The 12,234-nt window shown below is 42.2% G+C and overlaps 1 protein-coding gene across 3 annotated transcripts in view; it reads left to right on the forward strand.

Moving 5' to 3' along the window:
* The window catches only part of RAPGEF5 (Rap guanine nucleotide exchange factor 5), a 331,057-nt gene that overhangs the window by 150,413 nt on the left and 168,410 nt on the right, over positions 1–12,234 (forward strand). For all 3 annotated transcript variants that reach the window (XM_056519694.1, XM_056519693.1, XM_056519696.1), the window contains one exon: positions 7,736–7,784. In XM_056519694.1, coding sequence (XP_056375669.1) covers positions 7,736–7,784 — 49 coding nt within the window. The remainder of the gene's footprint in view (positions 1–7,735; positions 7,785–12,234) is intronic.

Genomic DNA, 12,234 nt, shown 5'->3' on the forward strand with positions numbered 1-12,234 from the left:
TGTGAAAACAAACGGTGCGGTCGTGATCCCGAAAGGAAGGACTCAAAATTGGAGATGATGAAGAACTCCTTTGATGTAGACTGCAATGCGGAGGAACTTTCTGTGGTCCTGGAAAATAGGTATGTGAAAGTATGCATCCTTCAGATTCAAGTCGTCTTTCATAAGGATTGACTTAACAGATTTTATTGTTTCCATCCGGAACTTTTTCTATACAATAAATCTGTTTTGGTATCTGAGGTCTATTATTAGTTTAGATAGCAACAACACAATTGAGTTTCTAGATAATAAGTTCAACCATAGATAGTAATACACGTGTGTAGGGCAAACAAATGCTGACTGCACGACAACTATATAAATTACAGTAGGTGAGTATAAATTTAAAACATAACACAATTTCTTTGGAAAATTCTTCCGGCTTTAATTTTCTTTTTTCATATTGCACATCGGCTAGTCTCGCAGGACCTTTATAATAATAGCATTTTAGCAGCAGAAAATGGCAGCATATTCCGTAGTTTCACCAGTCATGGCCGTAGTTTCACCAGTCATGGCCAAAAGGTTGTGCCATGACTGGTGAAACTACGGAATATGCTGCTATTTTCTGCTGCTAAAATGCTGTTATAAAGGTCCTGTGAGACTAGCCGATGTGCAATATGAAAAATGAAAATTAAAGCCGGAAGAATTTTCCAAAGAAATTGTGAGTTATGTTTTAAATTTATACTCACCTACTGTGATTTATATAGTTGGCGTGCAGTCAGCATTTGTTTTCCCTACACACGTGTATTACTCAGTTTACTATTAGTCTCCACTTCCCTCCTGGCTTGGGACCTAGAAACACAGGAGAATACAGTGACCCCCCCCCCCCCTACCTATGATGGCGCGACATACGATAATTTCAACATACGATGGCCTCTCAGAGGCCATTGCATGTTGAAGGCAGCATCAACATACGAGGCCATCACATAAACTATCCAGCAGCACAAACTGCTTCAGCTGCTGCCGGATAGCCGTTTAAGGTGCCCCATGTGCTCCGATGATGGTCACTCACCTGTCCCCTGCGCTCTGGACCATCCTCTTCAGGATCCCCTGCGTCGCCGTCGCTCTCCTTCGTCGTCATCACGTCGCTGCCACCACGCTACGTCCCGTCATCCAATAGGAGCGGCGTGCACAGTGACGTGATGGCGGCGATGAAGAGCAACGATCCCAGGCAGCAGAGACGGTCCGGAGCGGCGGGACAACCCCAGGGATGCGGCGACAGCAATGGAGGGCGAAATCCAGGGCAGCGGTGATGGTCCGGAGCGGCGGGGACAGGTGAGTATAACTTCCTATTCTTTTCATTGCACGGATCCCTCAACATATAATGGTTTCAACTAACAATGGTTCATTTGGAACGAATTACCATCCTATGTTGAGGGACCACTGTATACTCCTTTGCCTCTCTCATCCAGAGGAATGGGTTCTACTGCAGCAATGGTGATGAGATCCAGAATTGGCTGCTCCAAAAAGTCCTGTTTAGGGGACTTGAGGATGGAAGATATAAGGAACGTTTATGGAGGATGGTAAACAAGAGAGATTCCATAGGTCCATAAGATCCTTAAAGCTAGATCTGTCATCTGAAGGTACAATAGTCCTTTTAGACAATTTTGCAATGGCAAAATCCACTTAGGGGGGGGGGGGTTAATCCATTCCTACGCCTGCTCAAGACTGGAGCTTCTTTCAGGATTTGCCCATTCCGACTCCATAAGCTCCAAGAGCGTGTCATACACAGAGAAAACCCTAGGTCCTCTCGAGGTGGAAGGAGCTTCCCCCTGTTTATCTGGCAAACTCTCAGTCTGCATAGCTCTAATAAACTTAGGAAATGTATCCACAGGAAATTGAGTCTCTCCCTGAATCTTTTCCTCCTCAGAAGAGGATGATTGAGTTTTTCATCCACTACTCTAAATTTCTCATCAGAGTGGATTATAGTGGCTTCACCTTGTCTCGATTTTTTGCTAATGGGAGGGGCAACAGCTAGGGAATCCTTTAGTTCTTTAATGGTTCCAAAAACGAACTCCTTAACCCACACAAACATATCCTGCATGGATGGCTCCTGATTAGGCGGGGGCCTGGAACGACATGAGGGGCATATAGAGTACACATATCTATCTGGGAGAGGAGTTTTACAATATGTACACTCAAAGGGGGGCATTTATCATTGTAAGTGAAGCATTTTTCTACACCTATTTTTTGTGTGTGCTGGTAATGTGTGGGAGCACCAAATTTATTAAATGGTCAAAGAGCATTTGATAAATTTTGTGCAGGTAAAAATGTTCAGAAATTTCTCTCTTCACATACACCAAAAAGCTAAGCTAAGTTGGTGTAGTTTTAGAGACTTTTCAGTGGCTTTGCACCTTTTTTGCACCTTTTCACAAAAAAAGGTGCAGTTGATAAAACCCTTCCATATCCTTTGTATTGCCAAAATCTGTGGATTGCAACTCAAAATCAGCAGAAATGTGTAAACCAAAAGGCGCAAATAACCCTTGCTTGCGCCTTTTTTGTGCCTTTTCTGGACACAAAAAACTGTCTAAAGACAATGATAAATGTTGGCCAAAGTGTCCGTGTTTATGTGCAGACTTTCCACGAGACTCTCTGCGTCCTCCAGAGTCGCACAGGATTACAGGATTAGAATGAGCTATTAGGATAGCAAGACAGCAAGCAAATAAAGAAGGCAGTGTAAAAAACACAAGCACTACTGGAATGCAACTAAGCTCCGAGAGACCGAGCAGAGCAAAAGGAGGGTTTAAATAAGGCACACTGGCGCCAAAAAATAAGCCCTGCCCACTTCCGGGTCGTTACTAGTGAGAAAGCTAATAAAAGATTTTTTAGAATAATAGCTTATTAACTAAATAAAACATTATGTCTGTAGAGAAAACGCAGGGAACCTCCTTTGGTTCCCTGCAGCTGCCCCCAGAAATCTTAATTTCTCGGCCGTCCAAGGACATTCAGTGACGTCACCGGAAGTGATGCATGCACTATACGTGCGCAACGCAAATTCTAAGGATTGTGGCCTAACGGGCTTCACCAAAATGGTGCTGTACACCGAAGCTGCCTGCAGACTGGAACAGGACAAACAGGTTACCTAAAAGACAAAAAGAGAGAAGAATTAAAGGAGTACTCAGACGCAACCTGCTTATGGGGGAAATGAAGCATTAATAAAAGTTAAACTACATTGTAATATACTCACGTTGTCCATATCGGCTTCTTCCCGGACTTCTCCTCGCTTTTCCATCAGGCCGGAAGCTGGGTCCTTTGATGACGCTCGACCGCGTCTTCTTCATGATCTGGCGCCATCTTCGCCCAGTGACTCATCGCTCCCATGAGTCACTGCAGGCTGTGCCGGCCTCCCAGCCCGGAGTCGGCTACTCCCCCTAAGTTAATTTATTCATTTATTCGCTGAGCTGAGCTGCCATAGGCTCAGCTCAGCAAACGCCCATCTAAGCGATGTCATTCAATCAGGGGGAGGGCAGGAGCTGGCCGGATGTCAGGAGCGGGCATGCTGGGAGATGTAGTTTTTCCCAGCACGGGCCAGGAACTTCGGGCGGCCGTATTGAGGGGTCGTTGGACAGGTAAGTTAATGGGCTACAGTTAATGGGCTACATAGTGGCATTTTTTTTTTGTGGTGCATCGGAGTACTCCTTTAAGGGAACAGCCTGACGTCCACGCTCACATCAGGAAAATAAAAACTCCTGTTGTATAGCGACCTGTTATATAGGCAAGAGGGGAGGGGCCTATAGATCTTTTTGTTTGATTTCATTAAAAAGTCCCCTCTCCTATTAGCTCACAGGGGCGGAAACACCCCATATTGTGCTGCTGAGGGACGACAGAGGATAGCATTTTACAACCTTTTTAAATTATTTCCTGGTTTTGGCTCAACAAACTACACCAGAAACTAAAGATGTTATTCCAGCCTTAGGCTATGTTCATACACAGTATTTTGGGCTGTTTTTGAGCCATAAACCCTCTGTTTTATGGGTAAAAGTAAGCATAAACAGTAGCTGTAAAATGGACCAAATGGATTTTGGTCTGTTTTCTTTTCAGCTTTTTTGGGTTGTTTTGTTTCAAGGCTCAAAAAATTGGCTTTAACCCCTTAAGGACGCAGCCCTTTTTCACCTTAAGGACTGAGCCCTTTTTCGCAATTCTGACCACCGTCACTTTACGAATTAATAACACGAAAATGCTTTTACCGAATATTCTGATTCTGAGAGAGTTTTTTCGTAACATATTCTACTTTATTTTGGTGGTAAATTTTCGGCGTTAATTGCATCCTTTTTTGCTGAAAAATCCCAAAATTTCATGAAAATTTTGAAAATTTTACATTTTTCTAACTTTGAAGCTCTCTACTTGTAAGGAAATGGATATTCCAAATAAATTTTATTTTTCTTCACAAATACAATATGTCCACTTTATGTTGGCATTATAAAATGGGCATATTTTTGCTTTTTGAAAAAATTAGAGGGCTTCAAAGTAGAGCAGCAATTTTCAAAAATGTCATGAAAATTGCTAAATCTGAAGGGACAGATGTTACAGAACTACAACTCCCAGCATGCCTGGGCAGTCGAGGCATGCTGAGAATTGTAGTTTGGCAACATCTGGAGGGCTACTGTTTGGGCACCACTGTAACAGTGGTCTCCAAACTGTGACCCTCCAGATGTTGCAAAACTACAACTCCCAGCATGCCCAGACAGCCTTTGGCTGTCTGGGCATGCTGGGAGTTGCAGATTGGCCTTCCTAGTGGTTGCCACAGTAAAGATCGTTTTACTTTCACTTTCAATTCCCCCCCCCCCACTGTCGATTCCCTACCTGATCCTGCAGGCTCCAGTGGAGATCCCGGGTCCCCAGGCATCTTCTCCTGCAGGTACGGCCTCCATCTTCTTCCCAGATCCCCTCGACATCCAGGGGCGGGCAGAACGGGGTGTTGCCATGGCAACCCCCTGCCCTGCGCTGCCATTGGTCAGAACTCCGTTCTGCTAATGGCAGGGGATAGGAGGAGATCGCAGCTTTGCGACCTCACTGCTATCCCTTAGGCTGATCGGGGCTGTTGCTGACAGCTCCGATCAGCCCGGCATTGGAGAAGCGGTGGCGGTGGGGACCGGATTTCCCACGGGCGTATGGATACGCCCTCGGTCCTTAAGGACTCGGAATGCAGGGCATATCCATAAGCCCTGTGTCCTGAAGAGGTTAAAGCTTTTATGGAAACTTAGCCTTACAGTGACTGCTGGATCCATATCTGGCTTTGGCTCAAAAATTGCCGGAAACTACCCTAGCAGAAAGATTTTGCCCTAGAAACATTGCCTCCATGGAATTTTTATAATTATAATTATCCAGCAGTAACAAGTCATCTATTGGTGAATGTTCCAGGTTTATTTTATTTTCTGTTAGTCATACAAGGTAAATTAAAATCCTTCATTTGCAATGTGAAGGTTATAGAGTAACGCTATTAGATGGTGCCCTAGGCCAGTGTTTCTCAACCAGGGTGCCTCCAGCTGTTGCAAAACTACAACTCCCAGCATGCCCGGACAGCCGTTAACTGTCCGGGCATGCTGGGAGTTGTTGTTTTGCAACAGCTGGAGGCACCCTGGTTGGGAAACACTGCTCCAGGCACTGGAAGGTAAGCTTCACAGGCTTCTAAATTCACTATATGTGCACACACACCTACACATGCTCGCTATACAGCTCAAAAGCTCTCTCCTAACATGCTTCCATCCCTACAATCATTGCACATTGACTTGCTCTCGCACACACTACCTACAGTTATGTCTTTTCTGACATTTTTGTCTCTCTTTAGCATATGACCCAATGAACCCTCGTATTGATGTACAAAGCTTAGCATTAGGCTTTTTTTTTTTCTTTCAGTAACAACATTGGACCCTTCAATAAAAATAATCCATTGTAGAGGATGGAGTAAATGGAATTCAAAAACCTGCATTATTTTCCAATACACAGATAGGTTAGGTGTTTGTGCATCAAAAGGCAGAATGGAATTTCTAACAACTTGACATGTTTTTGTTAGTCTGTGCATCCACTTTATAGTACACATTTGTCTTCCAACAGCTGTATATCACTTATTAGTATAATAATAAAGTATTTGAGGTCATGTCTAGTAACTAGAGATGAGCGAACTTACAGTAAATTCGATTCGTCACGAACTTCTCGGCTCGGCGGTTTCTGACTTTTCCTGCATAAATTAGTTCAGCTTTCAGGTGCTCCCGTGGGCTGTAAAAGGTGGATACAGTCCTAGGAGACTCTGCCGAGCCGAGAAGTTCGTGACGAATCGAATTTACTGTAAATTCGCTCATCTCTACTAGTAACCATTGTAGGTTTTCTTGATTTAATTAATTTGTTCTAAGAATATCTGAAAGTCGGTCCAGGGACATTAGTCAGTATAGCCAAAGCATAGGGGGCTATATTGTAATAACTACATCCCTGAGAAAATGTGCATTTCAGAGTGTCATTCTGTTTGCAGCAAAGTCCATTAAAAGCTTCCTTTTCTGTCACTTTGTTTCTCCTAATATTGTAAAAAGTATTTACAGGAAAGAACTGTCGGTGCAGCTTCCTCCATAAGGTCCATAAGGGAACCTATTAGTATTACATCCCACAATGATCCTAGTAAATAGCCTCATATCATAGTGTACAGTAGTGTTCCCCAATTTGTGGCTCTGACAGAAAAGAGCACTGTGGTCAGACAGAAAGGAACAACTCAGCTTCCTTTGTAATATACAGCAGCTGATATGTACTGGAAGGATTAAAGGAGTACTCCGCTCCTAGCCATCTTATCCCCTATCCAAGCCTGATCTGCTTGCAGCAGCTGGCGGTTGTTTACAGCCACGCCTCCTCAATGCAAGTCTATGGGAGGGGGTGTGAAGGCTGTCACACCCCTCCCATAGACTTGCATTGAGGGGGAGGGCGTGACATCACGATGGGGGCATGGCCGTGACGTCAGCGCCGCATCGCTAGTCATCCGGCGCAGAGCGAAGTTCGCTTCATGCACCGGATGACTGTAGTGCCGCAGTAGAGATTGAGGGGGGTCCCATCTGCATGACCCCCGCGATCAGACATCTTATCCCCTATCCTTTTGGACAGAGGATAAGATGTCTAAGGGCAGAGTACCCCTTTAAGATTTTTTAATAGAAGTAATTTACAAATCTAACTTTCTGGAGCCAGTTGATAATAAAAAAAAAAAAAAAGCTTTCCACTGGAGTACCCCTTTAAAGGGGTACTCCGGCGCTAAGACATCTTATCCCCTATCCAAAGGATAGGGGATAAGATGCCTGATCGCAGGGGTCCTGCCACTGGGGACCCCCGTGATCTTCCACACCGCACCCCATTAGAATCAGCCCCCGGAGCATGCTCACTCCGGGTCTGATTACTAGCGATCACGAGGATGGAGCATAGTGATTTCACACGGGGGGCGGAGCCATGACGTCACTATGCTCCGTCCCCGTTATCGCTAGTAATCAGACCCGGAGCGAGCACGCTGATATCCTATAGGGGATAAGATGTCTTAGCGCCAGAGTACGCCTTTAAGGCTGATTATTTCAGTTCCGCTAAAGACCTGTAATTATTCCCCAAATTCTCAATAATGCTATTTGTATCCCAGATTTACTGTATGCTGAATATACAGAGATATATTTTTTTTGTATTGAGCTCAGTTTTAAGCACATTTTCAAAACATGATTTTTTTTTCTGTCTGGTTTCATAGGTGCAGAGGGAGCTTGCAGCTGTTATTGCCCTGAAAGCCCGAAAGTCTGGTGAGTAATAGTAAACCAATAGACAATGCAATTTTCATAACTATCATACATGTTGATGCTTGAAATTCTTATTCTGTCGATGCAATATGTGTTCTCTGACCAAAGATTGAACTAAGCTAGGTATTTTGCATTAACCGTAATGGAGGCAAACCCTATGGGACAGCTTTATCATCATCTGTTTTGAGGAAAAGTTGACCAGTTGTCCATAGCAACCAATCAGATCGCTTCTTTCATTTTGCAGAGGCCTTGTTAAAAAATTAAAGAAGCGAGCTGATTGCTTGCTATGGGCAACTTTTCCTGTGGACAGGTTTTGACAAATCTCCCCCATAGTTGTAAGACTCTGCCCTCCAGCTCTGGCATGACTGATAATTGACTGCTGAATAATTCCATATACAAGTGATATAATGGCCAGAACTAGTGCTATTCTTCATTTACACACACAGGACAGCTTAGCCTAAAAAAGTCACATTAACCGATACATTTTAAATTCAAAAAATCATTTTGTTAGTTGCTGTAGAAAGGATTAGACACCTTGCATATGTCACACTTGTGTTTAGACATATGACATATGAGCGGAATATTTCTTTACCCATCAATAGACTTTTTTGTGATTAAGATCTCAATCCGTGTGCACAGAATCTGTGCCCTGGCTGACTGAGCTGTAGGCACTCCATGTACTGCCACATGGGGCTCCATAATACACTATATATTTTTTTATAAAGCTAGTTCATCTGTTGAAGAGTACCTCCTTAATATGTGCTTACTGATTCAATTCTAACCCATGAGAAAAAAACAAGGGCTCGATGTGGGAAAATACATTTAAGGGCATACAGAAATGTATTCACACATACAGTATCCTGGGCAAATTTGATGCACCGGATTTTTATCTGTAGAAATTATGCTGCAGTTTTCCATGTAAACTAATTGACTGAACGCAGCCTTAAATCTTCAGTTTTAAATCCTGCGCATCAAATATGCGCAGTATACTGTACGTGTGAATACGGCCTTAGTGTAGGGTCACACATGGCGTATGCTGTTGTGTATTTGCTGCTGCATATTTTCCTATCCACTGAAGTCAATTGGTATAAAAATTAATGCAGGAATGAAGAACAAACAGAGGCTGCACTCACCAGTCAGGTCTTTATTTCAATGCAGCAGGCGTAGCGATGGCTACAAGCAGGGGAGCGGGAAGGGAAGCGGGGAACACTGGAACAAGTTGTTCCGTGCGACTAAGCGCACTTCCTTGAATAAAAGTCAGCTGCAGAAAATATACTCTACCCTAAGAGGTTTTTTAAACTGCTTGTATATTTTCTATAGTATATTATACATATATGAAGCTATGTACAATTTTGTGATGCTTATCTCTTTATAGCGCAGTGCCTAATCAGAAGTATGATTCTTAAATGCAGAAAAGAATAAGCATAAGAATAAGAATTAACAAGAATCTAGAACCTTGGTCTCCAAACTGTGGACCTCCAAATGTAAAATTACAACTTCTGGAGGTCCACACTTTGGGCACCACTGGTCTAGCGAATAGAGAATACAATGTAAAAACAATATTTAAAAAGACCAACTTTTAGGGCAGCAATAAAAACCTGTGTTTTTTTTAACAGTATCCTTATATTTTTTTCCCTCTTGTAAAGTCAAATGTTACTCCTTTAAAAATATCAAATAAAATGTACAAAATACTAGTACTAGTGCAATGCTATCCAGGTCACAACAAAGAGTTATACAGAATACAATGAATATTCTTTTATTTCTTTTGTTGTTAAATCGTACCCAGAAAGAAAGCATTCTCTGTCTTTCTCGTATTTCATTTATATGCTGCCAAGTGACACCATATGAGGATCATCTTAGCACAGCACCAAATGGAACAACAACTATGTAGCATAGTGGCCCATTGTTATATTGGTATAATTTGACACCATGCAGTGTGTGCAGCAGGTTTATTACACTGGATTGTAGTTTGTGGTATTGGTCAAATTGCTATTTAAAGGGGTTATCCAGGAAAAAACTTTTTTTTTTTTATAGATCAACTGGCTTCAGAAAGTTAAACAGATCCCTCATTTATCCACACTGACATCTTGAGTCTTTTATTTATTATAATTTTCTGTGGGTTTTGTGTTATATTGTCTTATTTCTTTGACATGTACTATACCTAGGGTAATATTCACACTAACACTGATGCCCTATTACTTTATGCTCAATTTCCTCAGACTTCCTACCACACACGCTATCACCCATTCTCAACTCATAATTCCAATTTTCCTCCATACATCTACACACTACACACAATTACACATCTAGTCTACATATTTCCTGCTATTTTAATTCAAGCAACTATATTTGTTTCTCTTTCTTTCTTTTTCTATCCTTCACTTCCACATTTAATCCCCACAAACAATTTCTTATTTTCAATAACCTTTTTTTATTTGTATCTCTCACAATTATTTTTATTTTCATTTTATTTTATTTTACATTCTAATATTTATCATTTATTTAATCCAGTATTATTTATTATTTATTCTATTTTATTCTTATTATTTTAATCTTTTTATTTCCATTTTATTGCTATTCTATTTTCTTTATCTTCCTAAACGCATCTATTTACACAACGTCATTTTAGTTTATATTTATTCTTCCCACACTTTCTCACCAATTATCTTCACAATTGTGACCAATGCACCCTTCTTTTGACACTATTCACACTGCGATCTCAATAACATATCACTTCCAATTCTCCCTTTTTATCAACACGCATTCATTCACAAGTAGGCTATTTAGTCCACACTATTGTGTTATACGCACTCTTACTTTTCATTTCAGCACATTTCCAAATTTAGTTCAATGCACACCATTCACACTGCTAATGTATTCACGCAAACACAACACCTTCTATAATCCAGTGCACATTTATGTTCACATACACACGCAATACTATACATTCTGGCTCATACTATTCACTGGCGTGTAACTTTAAAGGGGTACTCCGCTGCCCTGTGTCAGAAGCTCCGCTCCCCAGCGTCCGGAAGTTTATTGTTCCGGACGCTGTGTGCGGGCTTCCGTGTTCAGGGCCGCCGCTCGTGACGTCATGCCCGCCCCCTTCGTGACGTCACGCCCGCCCCCTTAGCGAAAGTCTATGGGAAGGGGGCGCGATGGCCGTCACGCTCCCTTCCCATAGACTTTCGTTGAAGGGGCGGGTGTGTCCTCAATCATTTGAAATTTATTAGTAATGTTTTTCCCCCTTTTTCCTGAGTGTGTGAATTGGTGTGAAAAAAAAAATTATCTGCGTCATTTGACAGCCGGACACACCATTTCGCAACACATAATATGAGTATTAATGCATCCAAGAAAATTCACATCTAACTCAGATTCCATGTATTATCTTATACACAAGTGTAGTTATAAAAGTGTAGTTATAAATTATTTTCATGGATCCATTTATTTCAACAAACCCTGCCATGATTCCTTCAAACCAGGTTTTTAATACCTAGTCCATTCCATAAGTGTGGTCCATTTAATTGTTTTAAACGTAATACACCTGTATATCCACCATTTATAAAGCCAGAGTTTGTACAAATTTGCCTACTGAGGAAGGGGTCGATTTGAAGCACCCTGAAACGCGTCTAGGCCTAAGATTCTGTCTGAACAGAGCAATTCAAAGACGCGCTGCACATACAGAAGCCGGCTCATCAATCTAAATTAGCCGCCCACAGACCTGTTGCTCCAGGCAGGATTTCCACTCACCGGGCGTATTGATCTGCTTCATATGCTGCTACCACCACGGGCGTTTCTACCGTAGTCAGCCAGCGAGGGTCTGTCAACACAACAGCCGCACGCCGCTGCTACGGACCTCTGGCGCGGGAGTCTCCTGCCAGAGCCCTGCTCCTAAACTGAGTGAAAGACAACGCTCTGTAGCCAAGCCGCCGCTTGTAATTTACAATTGTTATCCATACCATCTTCGGCCCGTCCCAGTACGGGACCAGCGGACGCGGTGAGCATCATTTATCTCTCCAAGCACTACTATTGCGCTTTAAAAATGTTTTTTAATTGAGTATTTCACAATTTATTTTATGATTGTATTTTAATAAAATTTTGCATTATTCAAACTAACTGTTTTCAAACCATCTTTTCACTGTGCACCCAGAAGGGTGGTATCCTGGAGGTGTGGTTGAAATTTTGCTTCTAAATTCTTTTTACTTAGTCGGTGGGGACAGATTTGTCAACCACATTTAACCTCGGATACTAGGTTGTGAGTTGCACACATGTTTTTTATTTAGATTTGTAAATTACTTCTATTGAAAAAATCTTAATCCTTTCAGTACTTATGAGCTGATGAAGTTGAGTTGTTCTTTTCTGTCTAAGTGCTCTCTGATGACACGTGTCTCGGGAACCGACCAGTTTAGAAGCAAATCCCCATAGCAAACCTCTTCTACTCTGTGCAGTTCCC

This window comes from Hyla sarda, chromosome 5 (assembly GCF_029499605.1).
Source record: "Hyla sarda isolate aHylSar1 chromosome 5, aHylSar1.hap1, whole genome shotgun sequence".
NCBI classification, from domain to species: Eukaryota; Metazoa; Chordata; class Amphibia; order Anura; family Hylidae; genus Hyla; species Hyla sarda.